This window comes from Haliotis rubra, unplaced genomic scaffold, assembly GCF_003918875.1.
Source record: "Haliotis rubra isolate DU_JTF1 unplaced genomic scaffold, ASM391887v1 Scf194, whole genome shotgun sequence".
Lineage (NCBI taxonomy): Eukaryota > Metazoa > Mollusca > Gastropoda > Lepetellida > Haliotidae > Haliotis > Haliotis rubra.
The window spans coordinates 1,495,306-1,520,052 of record NW_025765936.1 but is presented as its reverse complement, the minus strand read 5'-3'; the positions used below and the strand labels follow the sequence as shown (position 1 = coordinate 1,520,052).

Here is a 24,747-nt window from a genome sequence, read left to right as displayed (position 1 = left end):
GGAACCAGTATGCCTGTATTTGTAACAAGTAGCATACATAAATAAAAAAAATACAGTTTATACTGTGAACAAGTACAATTATTTGATTTTTCTCAAGCAAATTATTGATCTTCCCTACTGTATGACAATCGACTCGCCCCAATTCAAGCCGTGAACTCGCTAAGCTTAGTTGCCGCTAACCACCGAAGTATTCCAAATTGGAAAAGACCTGACATCCCACGTTTTATGTGGGATACATGGACATTGGAAGTGGAAGGACTGGGTATTACGGCCGGGACAGAAGTGGTCAGGTTAGGACGTGTGGGCTGACATGTGTTGTCGACGTCAACACCGTAAATCTGGACCAGGTTTGAATGTACTGCCACTTTTGCACTGCTGACGGATTTTCCAGCTTCGTAGTTTCTTCACTGGGATTAGGGTCAAGAAATTCTTCTTCAATTCATTCGCTTTTTACTTCAAAAACACCAAAGATGCTGCCGAGATAGAAATTGCCGATGTCCGAAATGTTTGTTTACAAACAATAGGATCAACGAGTTCGTTGTATTCATACGCGGTGAATCGGTCACTTTAATTAGCGGTCTTAAACTGCCATTTAAGTACAGTTTTGATGAGCTCTTAGCCAATCAGAATCGAGTATCACACAATGTCGTGCTAGAATGACTATTTGCATCACTTTGGGGTTGGCATCTCTGTCTAAGTTGCTTCGTATGACAAACATGGGTTGGGAAGACCAATTATAACTCAGATCTTCAAGGGTTATCCAGATGGATACAATGTGTCAAGCCCATTTCTGGCGTTCCCTATCGTGATATTGCTGGAATATTGCTAAAAGCAGCGAAAACTAAACTAAAACTGTGTTATTGTTCAAATATTGTTTAAAACGGCACCAAACCTTACTCACTCACTCACCCATTCTTAAGAAGGATTTTGAGTGTAGGTTTCTTGTAAGCTGTGTTATGGTAAAGTTTGGTAGTCAGGAATTATGATTATGTTTTTGCATGTCACTGGATGTCACAGCTGTGTGTTTTACCGCTCATGATATCGATCACTGGCTTGTCCAATCCAGACTATAATTTTCATCCTATAGCTGGAGACTACTGATTGCAGCAAAACATTTCAAGCAATTCACCTGTATTGTTGATGATTGTTTGTGATTAACAATTAAGAATATAGAACTATGCTTATGTCCTCAGGTCTTCGAGTAGACGGGCTGTAGCCTAGTGGTTAAAGCATTCGCTCGGGTTTGACCTGGGTTCGATTCCCCACATGGGTACAATGTGTGAAGCTCGATTCTGGTTCCCCGCCGTGATGTTGCTGGAATATTGCAAAAAGCAGCATAAAACCATACTCTCTCACTCACTTGTAGGAGGGACGGTGTGGGTAGCCCAGTGGTTAAGGCGTTCTTCTTGTCGCTTACACCTTGTTTCCCCACATGGGTACAATGTCTGAAGCCCATTTTTGGTGTCCCCGCTTTGTTATTGCTGGAATATTGCTAAAAGTGGCATAAAAATACACTCACTCTCAAACTCACTCACTCATTCATTCATATTAAGAATGCAGAAGCCTCAACATGGCTGAGAGTCCTTGTAACATACCCTTTTACAGAAGTGTCCTCTGGTCTTCCAGTAGACTGTATCAGAGTCAAATATCTGATTTCACTGACATTTTGTTGGAAGCTGCATTAAAATAAACGCTCAGTGACCCCATTCACGCATGGTTACGTCCGTATCTCTCGACAGACGGTGGAGAGGACGAGAGACAGCTGGGGCAGCTGCAGATCCTCTACAAGGCTCGAGGTCGGCAGCTGGAGGACCTCCAAAGGGACCTTGAGACCCTCAAACAGGAGTCCGGCAGGGAGAATCGCATCCTCAAACACCAGCTCTCTCTGGCACAAGGTCAGTAGCTGATTGTATTCTGAGCTTCACTGCTTTCTATAGTAAGTCATACACTACCAGAGCTCCAGATAAGATTTAAGCTCATGTGGGTACTGTACCCACTGTATTTTTTGGGAGTGGGTATTATGAATGTTGAGTGGGTATTTCATTTTCCGTTACCCACTGCTTTCAAATATGTGCGTATTTCAGTCATATTACTCACCTATGTATTATGTCATTGAGTAAGTTTACTAAGCAGGTATGTTCTGCCTTATGTCATACCTAATCAAAACTAACTTAAATATAATGGAAATGATTTCATAAAAAATCACTCATCCTATACTGACAGTACAACACTAGTCCTATACTAACAGTACAACTTGATAGCAAGCGATGTCTTTTTCATTACGCAAGCAATTTTTATAAATATATTCCGTACGCATTTGTTTTAAAGTTTTTGCGTATCTAACATTTTAAATGCGTAATTGGTACGCAACAATTATTTTTCAATGCGTAATTGGAAATTTTCTATGCGTATTTTACCCGGATACGCAGCTTATCTGGGCCTCTTCACTACCTTGACTCTCAAATATGACAGTCCCAGGGACCCCTAATTATTACCTTTAAGGGCAGGCAGTATGAGGGTCTTGTGAAGTAATGGTGTAGAGAACTGTTTGTTTGATAACTTCTTTAGAGTCTAGAATGTATCACTGATCATGTGGACTGGTGGATGAAATGATGCAAGTAACTGCTCTGAAAGAAACAACCAAACACTTAGCAAAGGTAGATGTGTTGTTGGTACAGAGAATGATACTTTATGTCCCTCTGGATGCTGTGACTTTTTTTCTGCGTCCATTCTCTACATTTGTCCGTAAAACCCTGCCCTATGTAAGTCTGGAATGTGTGGCGGGTCTAGATTACCAGAGTTTCTGAAAATGAAGAATCTCCCTGGGCTCCTTTTTATTGTATTATTAAATATTAACATAATTTAGAAACCGCTTTTTATTTCCTTCTGTGTAATATGTTCATTTCAGAGACTAGAGGTAATCTATGCTTTCCAGAAACATGTTTTCAGGCCCTGGCAACTTATGTTCTATCGTCAAGTGTTTCAAACACTAAAACAATAGTTCTAATAGAAAAGGTGATCGATCACTTAGTCGTTTGGTCATTGCAGACAGTATTTGAGAGCTCTTCGATGTAGATTTCAATTAATCCCCAGGTGAGACATCCACTAGTGCCAGTGTCATACACTGATGACTCATACAGACAGCTGCTGGGGAAACTATTTGAGAGCATACTATGTATCAAGCTTACCCTGCTGATCCCACAGGTGAGAAAGGTGGAGGCTTGGCATCCAGCTACAACACTATCAGAGGCAGTGTCAGGAGCTGCTGCAGGAGACTCAAGGATGAGAGACGCCCAGCTGCTGGGCTTGCAAACACTACAGGCCGTGGAGGCACAGGTGGAGAGTCTCAACACTATCAGGGAAGAGGTGAGATCACACACTCGCTCGCACACATACACACACAGGCCATGGAGGCACAGGTGGAGAGTCTCAACACTATCAGAGACGAGGTGAGATCACACGCTTGCGCACACATACCCACACAGGCCGTGGAGGCACAGGTGGAGAGTCTCAACACTATCAGAGACGAGGTGAGATCACACGCTCGCTTGCACACATACCCACACAGGCCGTGGAGGCACAGGTGGAGAGTCTCAACACTATCAGAGACGAGGTGAGATCACACGCTCGCTTGCACACACATACACACACAGGCCGTGGAGGCACAGGTGGAGAGTCTCAACACTATCAGAGACGAGGTGAGATCACACGGCGAGGTGAGATCACACACACATACCCACACAGGCCGTGGAGGCACAGGTGGAGAGTCTCAACACTATCAGTCACAACATTATCACAATTTATACACACACAGGCCGAGGAGGCACAGGTGGAGAGTCGGATACACAGGGTCTCAGCAGGCATGCTCTAACACTATATGAGATCACTAAGCCATGCGGCTAAATGTATCTCTCAAGCACATAACCAATATATAAATTATATTAAAGTGTGTTAATTTTAATGAGTTCTTGTTCTTATATACATTTTCTAAAATTCCCAATATCTAAAGAAGACCACTTCTATATTAATGAATTCCATGCCGCAGAGGCATGCTCTAAGCGCATACAGCATAATGGACATTATTATTACCCCTGATAACCCAAGCTGCCTGTGAGGCCCTAGAAGGTTAATAATCATATGACTTATCCTATCGGGTACCCATTTTCTGCTGTGTGAACAATATTCTAAGGGGTTATTGGCAGCCACTGTTTTACGCTTATCGCATTTTACGTTTTCCTTACAATCTCATCCTACGAGGTACCCAGTTTCTGCTGGGTGTAAATGCTACTGTGTATCTGAGTGAAGGTGTGTTCATATTTTCAGTATGTGAAGAAACTGCAGACGACCGAGACGACCCTTGAGAACTTGACACATGAGCTGTCAAACCTGCAGCAGTCTGACAGTCTGGCCCGGGCTCTCAATCAGCACGAGGCCGTGGTCAGCAGCATGCAGCAGAAGTTTGACAAGGAAGTCCTTGACCTGAAGGAAAAACTGGACATCGCCAATGAAACCATTAACCAAACGGTAGGCTATGGTCTGAATTAAACCAGACAGAGGGGTAGTGGTTAAAGTATTCTCTTGCCACGCCGAAGACCAAACTTTGATTCTCCACATAGGTACAAGAAGGTCCGGGTTAGAATGAACCTTCAGCAACCCATGCTTGTTGTAAGAGGCGACTAACGGGATCGGGTGGTCAGGCTCACTGATTTGGTTGACACGTCATCGGTTCCCAATGGCGCAGACCAATGCTCATGCTGTTGATCACTGGATTGTCTGGTCCAGACTCAATTATTTACAGACTGCCACCATATAGCTGGAATATTGCTGAGTGCAGCATAAAACTAAACTTACTCGCTCGCTCACTCACTCACTCACATGGGTACAATGTGTGAATACAATTTCTGGTGTGCTGCGCCATGATATTGCTGAAATCTTGCTTAAAGCAGGGTAAAACCACACAAACTCACTCACTCACTCCGTCTCAAACTCCATCGCCAGTAAGACTTAATTGAAAGGTTGGCGTCGTTTCCTAGGAATCATGAAAGTCTTAGCTGATGTAGCTATATTGAACGAAAAACGAAATTTCACACGTGTTACTTTATGTCCAAAACTTGCTCATCATGGCAGGGGACACCAGAAATAGGCTGTACCCATGTGGGGAATCGAACCCGGGTCTTCGGCGTGACGAGCGACCGCTTTAACTTCTAGGCTAACCCATTGCCCCACTAATGACAATGATTATAGACCCCCATACCTAAATGCAACAATGATTATAGACAATGTCCCATACTACTAAATGCAACAATGTGTGAAGCCCGATTCTGGTTAGCCTGGAATATGCAAAAAGCAGCATAAAACCATACTCTCTCACTCACTTGTAGGAGGGACGGAGCCCAGTGGTTAAGGCATTCTTCATCTTGGGCTACACCTTGTTTCCCCACATGGGTACAATGTCTGAAGCTCATTTCTGGTGTCCCCCGCCGTGATATTGCTGGAATATTGCTAAAAGCAGCGTAAAACCAAACTCACTCACTCACTCACTAAATGCAACAACACTGTCAGTCCAGTCAGAGCCTGAATACTTGATCCCTCTGGAGCTTCTTGCGACCATCGTAGTTTGCCTTGGACCAATTCTGTCCATGAATGTGATATTCTCACCTTGCACAAGTTAGAGGAAGATTCATTTTTAGCTTTGGCAAGACTTTTGGAGTTAGTTTTGGATGATGATGATGATGATGATGATGATGATGTTTTTCAGAATTCTGAAATCTCCTCTCAGCGTCAGCGGTTGAGTGAATTGACCCATGTCAGTGAGAAGTCTCAGATATCTCGAGCAGAGACAATCAACCGACTTACCAAAAGCCTGGAGGAGAGTCAGAGACGGTGCCAATCTTTACTGGAAACAGGTAGGTCAAGGTCACACAACAGTAGTCATTGAATGGTCTAGGATTCAACATCACATCCCCTTGGAAGGAAAAATTGTGATATTGTTCAAAACTTTGGATTGTCCAAAGTTAATATTTTCAAAAATTCAGAGGTATTTTATCTTTGAATCCAAAAAGGTCAGGGTCACACAACAGCATTCACTGAATGATCTTGGATTCAACGCAGAGCATCCTTGGATGGGATATTGGGGAAAATGATCATTTTGTTCAAAATGTTCATTGTCCTTTTAGTTATTATTTTCCTAAATTCAGAGGTATTCGTCTTTAAATGCATGTTCAGGAATTTGTCTGGGATTCAACATGGAGGCAAAATGTGAAAAATGATGTCTTTAGTTCTTAGATTTGGGACCAAACATTGTCCTCTGAGCCAACATAGATAAATTCTTCATATTAGTACAAGAGTGAGTGAGTGAGTTTGGTTTTACGCCGCTTTTAGCAATATTCCAGCAATATCACGGCAGGGGACACCAGAAATGGGCTTCACACAATGTGCCCATGTGGGGATTCGAACCCGGGTCCTCGGCGTGACAAGCCAACGCTTTAACCACTAGGCTACCCCACCGCCCCTATTAGTACAAGAGATGGCATGGAACGTATTATTGGCATGGGTTGTGGAGAGTCATTTCTGTTTCAAAAGTTTATCCCATTGATGTGAAAGATGATGATTTTGATGAATCATTTCTACAGCAAGTATATGTACCCTGTATTAGTGATATCAAGGTGGCAATATTAAACAAAACACATTTCAACTGTCACTAATCTGTTCTCGTCGTTGAGCACTGATAGATTGGTTGAAAGTCATGTTTTACCTCCTGTCCTCATGATGTCCTCAGGTCTGAGTTTGGTGGTATCAAGAAATGCTGATTATAATGATAACATCTTTGAGAGACATTTTTGTGGTTGTATAGGTGAAGGAAAACCAAATTCTAAGAATAGCCAACTTCTTTATTACAATGAGTGTGACGTTTCGGTGTAGGTACTAACACCGTTATCAAGCAGGTTGACTATCCATAGAACTTGGTTTTCCTCAATTTTAATGATATTGAGAATGTACAGAGCTATACCCCTTCTGCAGGTTTATAGAACAATCCCTCCTGGATTCCACGATTTCGCGGTTGCAGAATGAATCGCGGAAATTACCTTTTGATGCAGAAAAACGTCTGGTCCGCAGAAAACACATTTTCATGCAGAATTTGCCAATTTTCTGCCGCAGAATTTACTTATCTTGAAAGCTGAATGAAGAATGACCATTAAAATTACATTTTTCAAAATAGTCACAATTTTAATAATTTTCTTCATCACCTTACCCCACATGGGTACAATGAGTGAAGCCCATTTCTGGTGTCCCCCGTAATATTGCTAAAAGCGGCGTAAAACCAAACTCAGTCAGTCATCACCTTACAATGATATTATTTGAATTTTGTACTGCAAACAAATCAATCTTTTTGCAGATTGAAATTGCATTACTTGTGTGTTTTTTGTTCAAGTTTTTAACTGCAGAATTTTTGCAGAATTTTGAAAATTGGAATGCAGAATTTACTTAACTTTGCCGCGGAATCCAGGAGGAACTGATAACAGGACTGCATTGTAGCTTTGTCAGTTGACAGTCAGTGTTTCTGCAAGCTTAGTGCCACTGCATGTACCTCCGACAGTGATGGTCATCTCATAGGATGAGTTTGTTTTGCAGCTTCATCTCAGGAGGTGAGTGAATTGAAGATATCACTGAAACAGATGACAGCGTCACAGAAGATGTCATCAGAAATGTGTGATACACTTCAGGTATGTGCTGCACATTCCACCCAGATGCTCCTACCAAGTTTAACCATATTCCCTCAAACCACTGACTGATTCCATTCCTCTCTACTACACTTACTTTAAAGATCACCAGTAGGGATACCATGATACATCGATGCTTTTTCTAAGACGATACAATTACCGATACATTCAAAACTGTATCGATATTTAGTTTTGAAAGTATCGGTTTAAATATGTTTATGTATCGTTTACATTGTTTTTTATGTTATGAGAGTTATAAACGATTATTTTTCATGCACAAAGATGGGAAACTTTTTAATCTCTGAGAAAAAAAATGTTGATCTTTTCCTGGACAATTATAAAATATGAAATATTAATGTTCAAAATGTAACTAAATTTACGCAATAATGCCGCAAAAATAGATATCGTGATGTGTATCGAATCGTGACAAGGGTATTGTGATACGTATCGATTCCTGAAACTTATGTATCGTGAGATCCCTAGTCATCAGACCGCCTCCGTGGTGTAGTGGTTAGAGCGTCCGCCCGGAGAGGGGAAGGTCATGGGTTCCATCCCCGGCCGCGTCATACCAAAAGACATTAAAATATGGTACTTGTTGGTCCCTGCCTGGTGCTCGGACTAGTCGGATCGGAGTCAGTATAATGTGTCTGAGTGGGGTATTCATGCTTAACTGTGGCATGGTATCTCAGTGAGCTGGCACTAGAAAACCAACTGAAGTCTGGGCTGGTAGAAGCAGCCACACATAAACACGCATGCACGACATTATATGAGCGAAATATTCACGTTAAACTCCATTTCACCTCACATTACAGGTCGCCAAGCCCCTTCCATCCACCAGTGTCCTCTTGTAGGCTACCACTAACTGCTTTGGCTTCCGTTCCCAGACACCATCCCTGACCTCCCTTCCACCAATATTTCTAAACCAACTCAAACTCACTCACTCACTCCGTTCCCAGACACCATCCCTGACCACAATCCACAACCAACCTCCACTGACATAATCCACACTCCCATCACCCTCCACACACCATCTGTTGTCCTTCCACAATCCCCAACCACATTCCCTTGTTGTGCATATTCCCCACTCACCACCAACCATCTACCATCCAAGATTCCAAAGTACTCTCCCACTACCTGCCACCCAGCCACCATCATCACCCACAATGTAAAACTGATTTGAACAGCTTGAATGCCTCCACCATCCACCATAGTGACCACCCATCCCCTATAAACAATTCGCTTTACCCTTTCCTGGCTCCCTTCTGAATCACTGGCTTCATCTCCACGCCCATCCCTCTACTTCTATGACTTGACTCACCCTTCCCTCTGACTGACTTCTAGGGTTGGGTATTGCCAAAATTTTCGTATTGCGATATATTGTGATATGTGTTGGCGTATTGCAATATGTATTGCCATATATTGTGAAAGTGTAACACATGGTTTAAGGTAATTAAATTATTGTTTCCTTTCTTTTGAAACAATGCCACTGGCCACTCAGATGTAATTACAAGAGATCAATTCAAAATGTTTCCAAATTGAAGACTTCGCTTTTAAGTTTGGAACTTGACGAGAAAAAGCGTCTGCAGCTTCGTCCGCAATTTTGGTTTGTTTATCCTTACGAGTGCCGTTACCAAACTATTTTTTTATCTATATAGTTTAAAAGTCACTCAAATGCAATTATATGACCAATAAACATTCTCAAAACTATTAATGTGTAATAATATAAAGGAAATACAAATGGTATTAGTAGTTTTGACTACATCATGAAAAGTACCGATCGTATCTGGTGAACAGGTTCGTGAAAAGTGTACTGCAATATATTGTATTGTGAAGTTCGAATTGCAGTATACCGGTTCTGACTTCCCTGTTGTTGCTGTTGCAGCATGAGGTGAAGGAGCTCAAGGAACAGCTGTCCATGTACGAGTCTGCCTCCACACTCGGCATCTTCTCCAACACCCAGACACGCAGTGGCCTCGGGGACGACTCCATGACTGACCTTGGCATTCGGAAAACCCTTGACTTCAGCACTCCAAGATCACAAGCAAAGTATGTAGAACAAGCATATTATGTACATTCATCCGTGTGTAAAATGAGATAAAAAGCATTTGACCGAGTGAGTATGGTTTTATGCTGCTCTTTGCACAATTTAATTTTTAATTTAATCTTTCTTCTGGAGTTTTGGGGGAACATAACGCATTTTTGAGCCAGTCGTTGAGTGAGCTGACACTGCCAGCTTTGTATTGCAGGTTTGATGGGAGCCAGTCGTCGAGTGAGCTGATCACGAGTCTGAAGGTTGAGCTGGAGAGATGCTTGACCAGTAACAGACAGAAGAGGTCGCAGGTCAGTAAGATCCAAGAGGAACTGAGGGAGTACAAGAAGGAGGTCAAGGCCCTAAGGGGAGAAAACTCTCAGCTGGAAAAACTCACAGGAGAACAGAAGGTAAGAATAATAGTGAATAAGCAAACAGATATACAGAGCTCCTTTGGCAGTCCAAGGAAGATTTGTGTTGATGATCTTGGATGCATCTTGGTCATGGTATTGTGGGATGTATGCAGTTGTGTCATTATATCTGCAAATTGAAAAAAACATTACCAGTGTATAAATTATAGCCTGTCCCACCATCCTTGACGGTCTATTTTTGTGAAGGGCGGTCTAATAGAAAAGTAATACGGTCTCTGGGGTTATATTTCAAAACTGATTTATACATTGACATTACATGGGACTAATTTCAGCTTGAGTTGGCACTGTTTCAATCAGTGGTCCTTGGACAGGCGACATTTCAAATTTGATACCTCTGACTGGTCAATCAAAAGCGACTGAATTCTGTGGTCTGATTTGATACGATCAAGTCAACTGAATTCCCCAATTCATACTATAATGATGAGTTACTGTTGTTTGTGATGAGTTACTGTTGTTTGCTGCAAGACTTCGAGGAACTGCTGCAGCCGGGGCAGAAGATGAACGCCCTGGAGGCGAGGCTGCGGAAAGATATCGAGAATCTTACCCGTGAGAAGACAGCCTTATTAGAGGATAATGAGGTACGTCTGCTTGGAAGCAGTGAGAAGGCAGTGTTGCTTCACCTCGGCATCTGCAGTTTCTGGAATGAAGTGTGTTACTTGGTCCTTTTCCACAAAGATATTTTTGCTGACATGATCATAGCTCCCACACCCTTACAACCAGGGGTGGAAATAACCCATTGCCCGATGTCCGAGTCCAGTGTGTTTTTTGTCGGGCAACTTTTTGTCCAGTTGACTTTCCAATGTTAATTATATTGTTTATTTAAAAAATCAACAAGAAAACGGACGGTATAGTGGAAAAATTATCAGGGAAAGTGATTTTACATGTGTCACTGTACCGGAGTAGAGTAGCAATTTTAAAGTTATTTCCACCCCTGACAACAGTTGTAGTATTTCGCTGAATGGAATGGGGCCCTGGGTTCCCAATCGACAAAGCGATCTTAGTGCTAAGGTGTTCGTAACTCCCATATTATATTCAACGTCTGACAACATTTTTAGTGTTACAATCGCTTTGTGGTATGGGATCTCAGGGTCCTATGCTATGCTATTTGAATCCCTGGTATGGGAACCCTTAAACTTTATCTTTAAAATATGGGTTGGCCCCTTTACTTTCATGTTTGACTTTGGACACAGTGGATGAGTGTTGTTCCTCTCTGTACTCAGCAGTGTTTGAACCTGCACAACGTCCACAGGTGGTAGTGCTTCGGTGAAATCATCTATAGTGTCCTTGTAGTCCGACCCGTGAAGATCCGGGGTAGAATAGGTCTTCAGCAACCCATGCTTGCCACAAAAGGCGACTATGCTTGTCGTAAGAGGCGACTCACAGGATTGGGTGGTCAGGCTCGCTGACTCGGTTGACACATGTCATCGGTTCCCAATTTCGCAGATCGATGCTCATGCTGTTGATCGCTGGATTGTCTGGTCCAGACTCAATTATTTACAGACCGCCACCATATAGCTGGAATATTGCTGAGTGCGGCGTAAAACTAAACTCACTCACTTACTCACTCACTCCTTGTAGTCCAGCCTATGGTGACAGATTGACCTTTGTGATAAAAACATGGAAAATGGCAGTTGTAGGATAGGAATTTCAAAATTCTAAGAGGTCAAATTCTGTATAAACAAAATTAAATTTGCAGTTTGTAATTAGTATAATTGCTTCATCACATGGTCTAATATGTGTTTTGTTAAATATATTGCGTTGCAAAATATTCTGAAAGGAAAATTCCTTGAATGGTTTGTCAGTTGTGTTTCCCTCAAAATGCTGACTTCTGTTTTGTTCAAGGGAGATAAGTTGTGTTTCAGGAGTTGAAACAGAGGCTGGAGGAAGTGGGTGCTAATGATGAGCGATTGACAGAGATCAACCAGGAGCTGACCAATCAGATCTCACAGATGGTGCGAGACTACGACCATGACAAGAGGGATGCCCTTGAGAGGTGGGATATGGGGAACATCATCTTGATATACTGCAGGAGTCATAGATTATATTGATAATGCCAATAAATGTTTGTTATTCAGGGGTTCAAAAATCCCATTGCCCGACGCCCGGGACAAGTCAGTTTTCATTTCGGGCAATCAAATAATGGTATCTTACTTGTCCGTGGGCTACTAGATAATTTCCACTTATGGTTTCAAACTGCAAATAAACTTGGATTTAATTTCATATCTGCTCAAAATGTAGCTATTAAATTTTGCAATGATAATAAAGTAGAGTTATCTTTCTTTGCTATTTATCACTTTAACATCAAATACCATGTTAATTTATTCTTTCATAATTACATCATCATAATTATGTCATAAAATCAGGGCAAGTGGAGAATTAGTCAGGACAAGTTACTTTCTTTAAGTCACTTGCCCGGTTTATTTGAACCCCTGTTATTTCATGGATGAAATTAGTATTGATGGATGTGTGATCAGGTGCAGCTTGTCAAACAACTCACTCAGTCACTCTTGTGTTTTTGCAGGTGTCAGCGGACATGTGACCAGGTACACGAAGACGCCCGCGACATGTTGAGACAGGAGTTGGAGACCAAATTCAGCGTTGAGAGAGCGCAAATCGTCAACAGATACGAGACAGAAATTGCTAAGATAAGGTAGAGTGGTAAAATCAACTGTTTCTGGGGCTCCTTTCACCAAACGACCTTCACTAAGGTTAACCTTAACTCCCATTCTTTAAAGATAATGGGTACAACAAGGACTAGTCGGATCGGAGTCAGTATAATGTGTGGTAATTCATGCTTCAACATGTATCTCAGTGGGCTCACTATAAAACCAGCTTCAGTCTGGGCTAGTACAAGCAGCCGTGCATACACATACACACGCATGCAATATGGTATTCTCAACCGACGTTAAACTCCAATTTCACCAACAACATTGCACTAAGGTTACCTTAGTGACTTACGATAACCTTAGTGCAATGTGAAAGGAGGTGCAGATCTACTGTATTTGTATTATGGCAATCACTCAGTGGTGACTGGGTATAGAAAATAATATCTGACTAATATCGGGACTTGCTAATTTTAAAAACATAATCAACAGTCAAATGCACTCAAAATAAATAAATATCTAAATGTAGCAGTAACGTCATTGGTCAGATTCTGAAGTGCCAGAGTATGGCCCCAGTGAAGCCATTCACCACTGGTTGAAAGCAAAACCCAGGCGGCTGAGGAGGGTTCTCCAACCCCAGGAATCTCATGAAGTCAAAGACGATGAGCAGATAGATTTACATGCATATGAGGGAGAGGATGGTGAGGCCCACAGCTCAAGATTCTGACTGTGACAGGTGCTATGATAGTGATGGCAGCATCTCAGATACAGACAATTATGATGTGGAGGATTCTTCCAGTGATGATGCAATCATTCCCAATGAGAGTGGACAATTGCAGTCGTTGAGTTTGCAAGATGCGATTCATGAGACCAAAAGCGGGCCTTTTAGATCATTAAATACATTAATAATAACAAGTAAAGTATAGGAAACAAAAACCTTAAGAAAGAGAGTACAATGAAATTTAGTAACCGTGTTTCGTTTCATATATGCACCACAACATTATTTAAACAAATACCTAGTATGGATTGACATACATGGGTGGGGTTTTTTTTATGTCGATGAGTGACGTTCCCATCAACAGGGGCTGCCTCTAAGATGACCACCGCTACCACAGGTCGAATGTTGTTAAGTTTTGAAAGCAATCAGGAACTAAGCAATAAACAACTGTCGACAGCACGCGTGTAATTTACGTTATGTCAGATTGTATTACCCATAAATAAAATCTGGAAACTGTTACAATACCAAACAATGTATGATTTGGAGGTATAAAATGATATAGTTTAGATAACAAGCAGGTTATGTTTACAACAGATACAGGTTAGTTGAACACAGACCAGTAATGTTCATTTTAAAGACTGATTTTTTTAAGAACGTACTCATACGTGACGGTGATGACATTGTAACTTTGCTGCAAAGCGTTATGGGACCATTGGTTTCTTTGAAACAACATGTCGTTCTATTGTTTAATAGCAGCATCGACACAGATAAACATCATCATGAACGCGGATGATCACTTCAGATAAACAAAATGTAATTTATGTTTAATTGACAGTTAAAATGGTCCATGAATGGTCCTCCTCCCCCTCCCCCAAAGCACCAAAAATCACGTGTCTGTAACCATTTTAATTTCTGCATGCGAGCAATTCCATGGATTCCATTGTCGTGAATGCCACTCTTTCACCCTAATGTAAATTACTAAAAGTGTGATGATGTTTGTGTACGTAAATTTCATACAAATATTTCTTTCGGAATCATTACTTAAGGTGATAAAACAATTCAACATGTTGATGAAATTCAAGTGTGCATTTTGTCAACTAGGTCCAAGTGATAATTGTTGTGATGTTTGTTGTTTGCAGGTCGGACCTGATGGTTTGGCCAGCAGGACCTGGACAAGGTGAAGGACCTGTACGTGAGGACAAGTGAGGAGAGGACAGAACTGGAGGATGTCCTCACCAGGCAGTTTGAAGAACAGAAGGAGAATGAAATGAAGATTGTGAGTCAATTTTTAAAACTAATTTGATCTGCTGTCCTACAGAATTGCTGCTATATGTCACTGTATCTGAATCTAGACTCAGCTATTATACCACCTATGAAGAAGTGAGTTGGGTGGTTCACGGAGAGGAGGATGTAGTTGTGACTTGAGCACACGCCTTCATTCAGTTAAATGTTGGTTTGAGATAGCCTTGAGGATCAAACCTTCTCACATCACACAGGACAACATATGGCAATATGCTTCAGAGTAATGTAGAGGTGTGTGGTCCTGTGCATAGAGCTCAGGTCACAAATCAGTTGGAGTTTACCAATGTTGGTCGCGGAGTGTCCTTGGATGGGTGACCGTGTTTGGCAGCTTGACTCGAGTTTCAAGGACTTCAGTCCTGCCCCAGAACGAAGCACATGCAATTCATGTGGTCTCACCTTAGGCAAGTGAGTTTATTCAAAATTGCCTTTGTGCACCCAGCAGAAAATGGGTACCCGGTTGAAATAAGTCCTGAGACTATTAACCTTCTAGCGCCTAACAGGCAGCTTGGGTTATCCAGGGTAATAATGATCAGATTGTGCACTTTGAGCAGGATATCTAGCCTGGCGCGGTATAAATATTCTCAGTATTATTATAATGTAGGATTGCCATACAGAATGTGATCTGCTATTATGTAAACAGTAGATCATTAGTAAGGGTTGTTGTAAGGGTCGTCAGATCCCTGCAGTCCAGAAACCTCCTCCTGTGAAGTTGCCTGTTGTGTTGTAGTTGCGGGATGAACTGGAGAGGGAGAAACAAGAGGAGATGGAGAGACAGATTGAACAGCTGGACATCAAACGTGGGGAGCTCCGCACTCAAGTCATGGATGAGGTCAAGGTCACCCAAGAGGAAGAGATCAAACAGAGGCTTGAGGCTGAGGTAGGTGTGGAACTCATGCATAAGTATTGTTTATTTCCGAAAGATTGCTTCGTCTTCCTGATGGCTAGGTCCCATCTAAGGCCTAAAAAAATTAATCTTGGTTCTCTGGCATCTCAGCAGCATCATAAACCCTGCCGCATGTGTGTTTTTATTTCCATTTAAAAATAAAAAGGTAAATATTCCGCATCTAGAACACAGTGGAATGCAGCAATACTGAAATAACTTGATCCGACACTATGTAGAGTTACTTCCCTTTACATGCGCACTACGCTACTTCGCCTTGTGCTGTGGTCCTGTCGCAAGACGAGAGACTGTTGAATGTGAATGCTTCAAACCCTATAATTGTCCATGACAACAACAATTTCCTGTGTTTTTCAACTTGGATGGAATCAAGTGTGTTGTGATATACCAAAAATCAAAGCTTTCATTGAATTTTTTTTCATTTTGTTTTTGAATTATCGTGGTCAAGAATGTGTTACTTTTTATTCACTATATTTATGGCCTTGACTTTGACAGCTTGCAAAGGCTCGTGTTGATTGGCTGGGAGGGCAGGACACTGAGCATGTGCGACAGGAAGTAAGGCAGGCAGTGGAAAAGGAGATGGCTCTCAAACATGAGGCAGCAATGGAGGACATGCTTCAGGAGAAGATTGAGCAAGGTGAGCCTTTTTGATGGCAAGGACGAGGAAATCACAGATTGTCCATGATATGACATATCTACAGACCCATGAAGATCCAGGTTAGAATTGGTCTTTGGCAAAGGCGACTAACAGGATTGGATGGTCAGGCTCGCTGAGTTGGTTGACACATTGTCAATACGATGTCATCATATCCCGATTACGTAGATTGAGGCTCATGCTGTTGATCACTGGATTGTCTGGTCCAGACTTGATTATTATCCCCCACCACATAGTGGAGGTGGATATTGGTTTGAGCTCTGTCCATCTTTCCGTCTGTCCGAGATGATGGGGACAGATTTACACAAAAACAGTTAGATAGAGAAACCAAATCTGGTATGTGTTTTGGAGTTCAAAATCAGAAACTGTCTTACAATTTGTTGCAGAGTTATGGCTGTTGTCATGCGTTTCTTGACTTAGTGAACGGCATCCCCAATGGGAACAGATTTTCTCAGAAACCGTTATAGATAGGGAAACCAAATTTGATATGAGTTTTCAGGACAAGAATGCCTTGATGGAGTTCAAAAACGGAAACCATCTTACAATTTGTTACAGAGTTATGGCCCTTGTCGTGAGTTTCTGGACTTAGTGCACGTTATCACCAATAGCATTTTTCCCTAACCATTATTGATAGGGAAACCAAATGGGGTATGTGTTTTCAGGAAATGAATGTCGTAGTGAGATGTAAAAACAGGAACCAAATAGGAACAGAACACTGTGGCGGGGGACATTGATGACCATGTCTTCAGGTTTACAGACTAATATAGGTGGGGTAGCCTAGTGGTTAAAACTCGTCAACAAAGACCGGGTTCAAATCCCACAAATTGATAGTGTGTGTGAAGTGGCATTTCTAAAGGGTTCCCCTGGCCGTGATGATAATTTTCCCAAATATTGCTAAAGCAGCTGATAAAACAAAAACTCAGTCAGTCAGTGTTTACAGACTAATATAGCTGGAATATTCTGAGTGCGGCAGTAAACAACAGACAAATCTACAAGCTATACCCTGGACACAGTTTCGAATCCCAGATGTTTTAGGTTTGTCTGTGCCATATGTTGTTGGTTGTTTGGTCTTTCCTTGTATCTCAGCTGAGAAGCCATTATAATACTGTTCAAATGTCATCAAACCAAACTAGCATCAAAACTTGCTGAGTAATAATAAGATGTGATTCTATTTTCAGCAAAAGTTACCTGGATGGCGGAAAGGAAAATTCTGTTTGAGTCCGAAATACAGCAGCGTATGCAGACTGAGAAGGTCACATGGCAGCAGTTAGCCAATCAGAGGCTAGAAGAGGCAGTTAACACAGCCATTGACCAGGCCAAGGCTCAGTGGCTGAAGACGGAAGATACAAGTAACAGATATGAGGTAGGTTCAGTCTCAACATAGCAGAAATCTGTGATCAAGCTTCAAGTTCAGTGAAATAACTGAAACACTGTATAATAAAATGTCACTCACTAACTAACTGACCCACTCAATCACTCAACTCACTAACCCTCACTTGCTCGCTCACTCACCCACTCTCTCACACTCTCACACACTCACTCACTCACTCAGATGTGACCCAGATTATTGACTTGTTGACACTGGAAAGACGTGATGAATCATGACAGTGACGCATTCAGTCACTCTTTCACCCACTCACCCAGTCAGGGCAGTGATGTAGCCCAGTGGTTAAAGCATAATCTCGTCACGCCGAAGGCCTGGGTTTGACTCCCCATTTGGGACATTGTGTGAAGCCCATTTCTGGTGTCCCCTGTTGTGATATATATTGCTAAAACCAGTGTAAAACTAAACTTCACTCACTCACTCACTCACTCACTCACTCACTCACTCACTCACTCACTCACTCACTCACTCACTCACTCACTCACCCACTCACTCCACGCACTCACTACACCCACTAATCCGTGTCACTAACCCATTCAGTCACTCATTCACTCCCTTATTAACCGACTCACTCAACTACAGTGGAAGCTGTCTAAACCGGCACTTGTCAGAACTAAAGAAATAATCTGGTTTAGACAGCATGCCGGATTGTACAGATGACACGGTTATTTCCGACTAGAAGGGAACAAGTTTTGTCACTCTCATATACATTGTTGTATCACAATAAAACATGACAACTCACCAGTTACATGTACAAGTATACCCATGCTGAACTAAGATTAAATTGTCTTTGTCAGCAACCATGTAGTTTCAACGCAGGATTAATTGGTGACAATACACATCCAGCTGAATCCGCAGCCACGCCGGATTAGACAGCACTGATTACAGTATAAACCCATATTCGGGCGGCTCATTTCATGCCGAGATCCGGAATTGACAGCTGCCTGATTGCAGAGCTTTTAAATGATGCTAATTGCACTAGCCACAGACGGGACTGAGATTTTATGCCAGTGTTGACAACTTGCCGGATTGGACAACTGCCGGTTTTGACAGCTTCCACTGTACTTCACTGACCCACTCACTCACTCACTCATTTATCATTGTAGGATCTGCTGGAATCTGCCAAAGCCAAATGGAAGACTGAGTCTGATCAGAAGCTTGAGGAAACAGTGACTGCAGCTGTGGAGAAGGCCAAACAAGACTGGGAGAAGACTTCTGCTGAACAGCACAAGGATACAGTTGAAAGCCGAGTGAAAGAAAGACTTAAAACGGAGAAAACGTTGTGGCAGGTGGAAGCAGACGCACTCCATGAGGTGGACATCAAACATGCTGTGGAGAGCGCTCATCAGAAGTGGATGAGTGAACGAACTGGAAGGGAATCGATGGATCCAGCTTTTCAGAATCGTCTTCAGGCTGAAAAACAGAAATGGCAGCTGGAGACAGACAGGAAGTTGCAACTGGAGGTCAATCGGGTCATGGAGCGTGCTCAGAAACAGGGTTTGTCTGAAGTAGAGAAGAAGAATTTAGTGGAGGAAGAAGTATCCAAGAGACTGGAGGTGAGTTGGGAAAATGTAGATGGTATGGAGATATTTAGGGTTGTTGGTATTAAATATGGCTGTGTATTGGCAAATAAATTGTATTGCAATATATTGCAATTCAGGTACCCGTATTGCCATACGTATTGTGATATATTGGGTACTTAAATGTTTGACAGTTAGTGACTCTAATTGTGCATGTCAATCCAATTTTCTACGTTGTAAGTCCCTAAACATATATGTTATGGTCTTAATAACAGAATTTCTCAAAATTAGGTTGCATAGTCATGGATTCTGTTTACTTTTTTATACAATTTATAGTATCACAGTATGCCGTTTTGTCATTGAATAACGAAGGAAAACACTTATGAATGAAAGTATGTGTAGATTTTAACTTAAACTATCAAGATAATCACAAAACTTTGTATGTGTTCTTTATCCAATGTACCCGATCTCAGAAAAATATTGCAGTATGTATCGTTTGAAAAGCGTATTGCGATATACCAGTATATAGGTAATACCGTGCAGTCCTAGTATTAACATGTATTGGGTATAATATTTTGGGTTATTGGTATGAAAATGTATCTTGATGGTGGTATGAAAATAATTTTGGGTTTTTGTTTTAAGCTGGGTTTACAGTGGGCTTTTGGGGAAAAGAGAAGTGGGTAGCCCAGTGGTTAAAAGCATTCGCTAGATCAGGCCCAAATAACAGACCAGGGTCCGATTTCCCACATGGGTACAATTTGTGAAGCCCATTTCTGGTGTCCCCCACCATGATATTGCTGGAATATTGCTAAAAATGGCGTAAAACCATACTCAGTTAGCCAGACAATGGGCTTTTGATCTTCTTTACTAAGGTAGAGTTTAAAGTCAGATAAAGTGTCAATGAAAACTGTGTGATTTTTATCAAAAGTTCCCAAGTATTCTTCAGTACAACTTTCATTCCACTGCATGCAAATATAACCCTTTGCAGAACTTGTAACATTTCACTGGAAAATATTTGTGGCCTTTCCCAAATCACCTACATTCTATTTTTCTCACTTCAATACTGAATGACTCACTGTTTGCAGGTGGAGCAAGATAAATTTCAATATAAGGGTAATGCTATTTTTGAGGGCGTTATCATTTGCAGAAGCCCGAGGTCTTCTATTAACTGTCCGACGAAGGAGGGCAGTTGAAAAAGACTGAGGGCTTCTGCAAATGATAATGCCCTCAAAAATAGCATTACTGCTATTATTATGCTAAAATACATGGAATTTGTGTTGAAAAGAAAAAGGAAACAACGAAGGAATTTCACTGTAAGTTTACACAAAACCAACCCCTGACGGGGTTGATTGCCCGAATGCAATTACGTCATCGAACAATTGAAGTGACATCACCACAGAAAGTGACGGTATTCGACCTTGGCCTTTGACAAGACCATAGCCTGCAACATGTCAAACTATGTCAGTGTTCGGTTTTGGTCCATCAACAGCCTTAATAGTGCAATTGTTAAGGTTAGCACCAACAAGAAAGCCAATATTACCGCTATTTAAAGCGGGAATTTGGGTTGCTTTGACTTGTTTGACCCAGAATATCTGACAGTCGAAAGCTAATTAATGTCAAATGAACCGTATGCCCACGCACCCACTATGACGTCACTTGTCAACAGAACTGATAGTGGCCCGTTGTTAAGTTGAGCGGTCCAATATCCTTTGCAGCGGCCCGCAAATTTCTGATAATGGGAGGGCCGTTTCATGATAATTCCATGTATTTTAGCTATAATACTCAATGACCCACTGTTTGCAGGTGGAGCAAGATAAACTTCAATACTCAATGACCCACTGTTTGCAGGTGGAGCAAGATAAATGTCAATACTCAATGATTCACTATTTGCAAGTGGAGCGAGATAAACGTCAATACTCCCTAACTCGTTGTTTGCAAGTGAAGCGAGATAAACGTCAATACTTCCTAACTCGTTGTTTGCAAGTGGAGCGAGATAAACTTCAATACTCCCTAACTCGTTGTTTGCAAGTGGAGCGAGATAAACGTCAATACTCCCTAACTCGTTGTTTGAAAATGGAGCGAGATAAACTTCAATACTCCCTAACTCGTTGTTTGCAAGTGGAGCGAGATAAACGTCAATACTCCCTAACTCGTTGTTTGCAAGTGGAGCGAGATAAACTTCAATACTCCCTAACTCGTTGTTTGCAAGTGGAGCGAGATAAACTTCAATCCTCCCTAACTCGTTGTTTGCAGGTTGAAAGAGAACGTTGGAGAAAGGAGATGGAGGCGAGGGTGTTAGCGGAGGTGGAGATGACCGTGAAGGCGACAGAGACAGAGTGGCATCGTCAGGAGGAGGAAGAGAGGAAGAAGATGAGGGAGGTTTTGGAGGACGAGATAGGAGGAAGACTCCGACAGGAGGTGAGTGCTCTAGAATCATGTTATGTGTGATCTTGTAACATGATGTTCAGACTGTGGTCGGGGTGAGTAAGAATTGTCTTAAGAGTAATCTTGTGACATAAAGTTTGGACTATGAACGGGATGAGTAACCCTGTCATGTGCATCAATTGTTTTTGTTTCATGTAGAGTTGCCTCCCTTGGGCATCCAAGAAACATGTGATCATAAGTTTGAATCCAGATTTTTCCCTGATTATGTTTCTAATTTAGTCATCACTATGCCATGTTCTTTAGTTTCACACCCAAGACCTGATCCATTTCAGACTGACCTTCCATAATCGGCTCTCATGCCATGTCATGAGTGGAAATTAATCCTCAACCATAGGCCCAAGTCTAGTAGAAATTACTTTGGGCTGATCGATTTTTTATCCATCCTGCCTGTACCACAACTTTTTGAGTCTTTAAAATTAAAAGTTAAGGGTCTTGATATGTAAGGACTCAAAACCTTTTGCAGGGCTAGCAGGAAAAAAATCATCTTGCCCTATAGGCTTGTTATCCCCTGCTGCGCATTTAGCGGGGAGCGGGGATATAGTATTAGGCTCTGTCCGTCCGTCCGTCCGTTACGAATTTTAATTGAATATCTTAAGAACTGTTGGCTAGATTCTTTTCATATTTGGTACCTAGGTTCATCACAGTATAAGAAAGGTCCCAGTCAGGTTTGGTGACCTTGACCTTCATTTCAAGGTCACAAGGGGACTTTAACGTTTTACTCTTGTTAGCAAGATATCTCAAGAGCGGTTCACTAGATTTTTGTGACCTTCACATTATTTTCAAGGTCACTGCAACACTTTGAAGATTTCAGCATGTTAACCTGAATTCACTGGATTTTCTTCATAGACTTTCAAGACTTCCCTTGAATGTTTTTCAATAAGCAATTTCTTTAGTACCATTTTTGCATATTTCATACACTATTACATTCATGTCAAGGTCAAAGTCAGTCTTGAAAATATTTGTGTGTTTAAACAACTAAAGAGAAGATATCAAGAGAGGTTGAGTGGTCATGTTTTTGTTGACATTTAACTTCATCTTAAACTTTCATTACTTTTTAAGTTTGATTTGATAATTTGCGGCGGGGGGTTATGTCAACTTAGTGACAATGCTTGTGTTTTCTTAGGTTAATTGTCATCCCTTCATGTCAACTAAAATAGCGTTCACGGTGGCTTGGAACCAAACTCACGTTCCTAAATAACATACCTCACCCTGCTCCATATTGTGGGGTTGTGAAAGGTAGAACCTGCCAGCAGGTGCTTGACATATGAGCTGACTTGGTGTTACAGAGTGTTCTATTCTTGCAGATGAGCAGAGCTGTAGAAGATGCCAGACTGGAGTGGGAAAATAAACACCTGTCCCAGCATGCAACACTTGCAGCCGGCCGATCAGCTGCTGAGGTCACAAGGTCAATCTTGGAGCAGGTATGTAAGCATCTCTTTAGCATGAAAGCAAGCATGAACAAATTTGTGTCATCATTGTGAATTCTCAGGAAAGATATTTGAAAACAAGCATGTCACTGATACAGTGATTAGAACAGCTGTTGTTTGTTAGTTTGAATCATATATTTATATTGGGGTTGTCTTGTGATGACAACAGTCGCTTTTCATGAAACCACTTCATTCATCTGACCACCTCCATGGTGTAGTGGTTAGAGCATCCGCCCGGAGAGCGGAAGGTCGCGTGTTCAATCCCCGACCGCGTCATACCAAAAGACTTTAAACTATGGTACTTGTTGGTCCCTGTCTGGTGCTCGGCATTAATGGGTACAACAAGGACTGGTCGGCTCGGAGTCAGTATAATGTGTCTGAGTGGGGTATTCATCTCAGTGGGCCCATCTCAGTGGGCTAGCACTATAAAACTAGCTTCAGTCTGGGCTAGTACAAGCAGCCACACATACACACGCATGCACATCGTCATATGAGCGAAATATTCTCAAGCATGACGTAAAACCCAATTTCACTTCATTCATCTCTCTGGTCATCCGCCCAGAGACAACCTCCATGAGGCTGTGAGCAGAGAGTCTACCCACAGACTGCCTCTGTGGTGTTGTGGATAGAGGGTCTGCCCAGCGACCACCTTTCTGTTCAACTAGATAGAGGGTCTGCTTCTCCGGAGACAGCTATGTGACCTTGTACACAGGGCATCCGCCCAGAGACAACCTCCATGAGGCTGTGAGCAGAGTCTCTACCCACAGACTGCCTCTGTGGTGTTGTGGATAGAGCGTCTGCCCAGTGACCACCTTTCTGTTCGACTAGATAGAGGGTCTGCTTCTCCGGAGACAGCTATGTGACCTTGTACACAGGGCATCAGTCCAGAGACAACCTCCATGAGGCTGTGAGCAGAGAGTCTACCCACAGACTGCCTCTGTGGTGTTGTGCATAGAGTGTCTGCCCAGTGACCACTTTTCTGTTCAACTAGATAGGTCTGCTTCTCCGGAGACAGCTATGTGACCTTGTACACAGGGCATCAGCCCAGAGACAACCTCCATGAGGCTGTGAGCAGAGAGTCTACCCACAGACTGCCTCTGTGGTGTTGTGGATAGAGCGTCTGCCCAGCGACCACCTTTCTGTTCAACTAGATAGAGGGTCTGCTTCTCCGGAGACAGCTATGTGACCTTGTACACAGGGCATCAGTCCAGAGACAACCTCCATGAGGCTGTGAGCAGAGAGTCTACCCACAGACTGCCTCTGTGGTGTTGTGGATAGAGGGTCTGCCCAGTGACCACCTTTCTGTTCAACTAGATAGAGAGTCTGCTTCTCTGGAGACAGCTATGTGACCTTGTACACAGGGCATCAGTCCAGAAACTGTCTCTGTGGAGATAGTCTCTCCTGGTTCTAATGGATAGGGGTCAGCCAGTGAGTGCCTCCTTGGTGTTGTGACTGCCTCCATCTGCTTCAGTAATCTTCGGAAACATGCCTCCACTTCCATGTTTCAAGATGTCATCTTTGGTTGACTGTAGAATCTGTGTAGATTTTAAGTTGAAAGATAGAAATGAAACAAAACTTGCTATACATTTACTCGCTATACTGGAACACAGAATA

At 42.2% G+C, this 24,747-nt stretch overlaps 2 protein-coding genes across 4 annotated transcripts in view; both read left to right on the top strand.

The window, feature by feature from the left end:
• LOC124274784 (centrosomal protein of 152 kDa-like) overlaps positions 1–12,166 on the top strand; it is a 42,667-nt gene extending 30,501 nt beyond the window's left edge. For 2 of the 3 annotated variants that reach the window (XM_046710159.1, XM_046710158.1), the window contains exons 5-7: positions 1,740–1,895; positions 3,205–3,366; positions 4,324–4,506. In XM_046710159.1, coding sequence (XP_046566115.1) covers positions 1,740–1,895; positions 3,205–3,366; positions 4,324–4,361 — 356 coding nt within the window. In that variant the 3' untranslated portion in view covers positions 4,362–4,506. Of the gene's footprint in view, positions 1–1,739; positions 1,896–3,204; positions 3,367–4,323; positions 4,525–5,758; positions 5,907–7,632; positions 7,725–9,603; positions 9,768–9,967; positions 10,168–10,638; positions 10,760–12,043 lie in introns of those variants that run through there. The other variant, XM_046710162.1, reaches the window with a different exon arrangement.
• Positions 12,167–14,645: 2,479 nt separating this feature from the next.
• LOC124274783 (trichohyalin-like) overlaps positions 14,646–24,747 on the top strand; it is a 30,336-nt gene continuing 20,234 nt past the window's right edge. Inside the window, exons 1-7 of the mRNA XM_046710157.1 lie at positions 14,646–14,778; positions 15,532–15,681; positions 16,198–16,339; positions 17,536–17,720; positions 18,848–19,297; positions 21,515–21,679; positions 23,011–23,127. Of these exons, the coding sequence (XP_046566113.1) occupies positions 14,770–14,778; positions 15,532–15,681; positions 16,198–16,339; positions 17,536–17,720; positions 18,848–19,297; positions 21,515–21,679; positions 23,011–23,127 (1,218 nt within the window). The 5' untranslated portion in view covers positions 14,646–14,769. The remainder of the gene's footprint in view (positions 14,779–15,531; positions 15,682–16,197; positions 16,340–17,535; positions 17,721–18,847; positions 19,298–21,514; positions 21,680–23,010; positions 23,128–24,747) is intronic.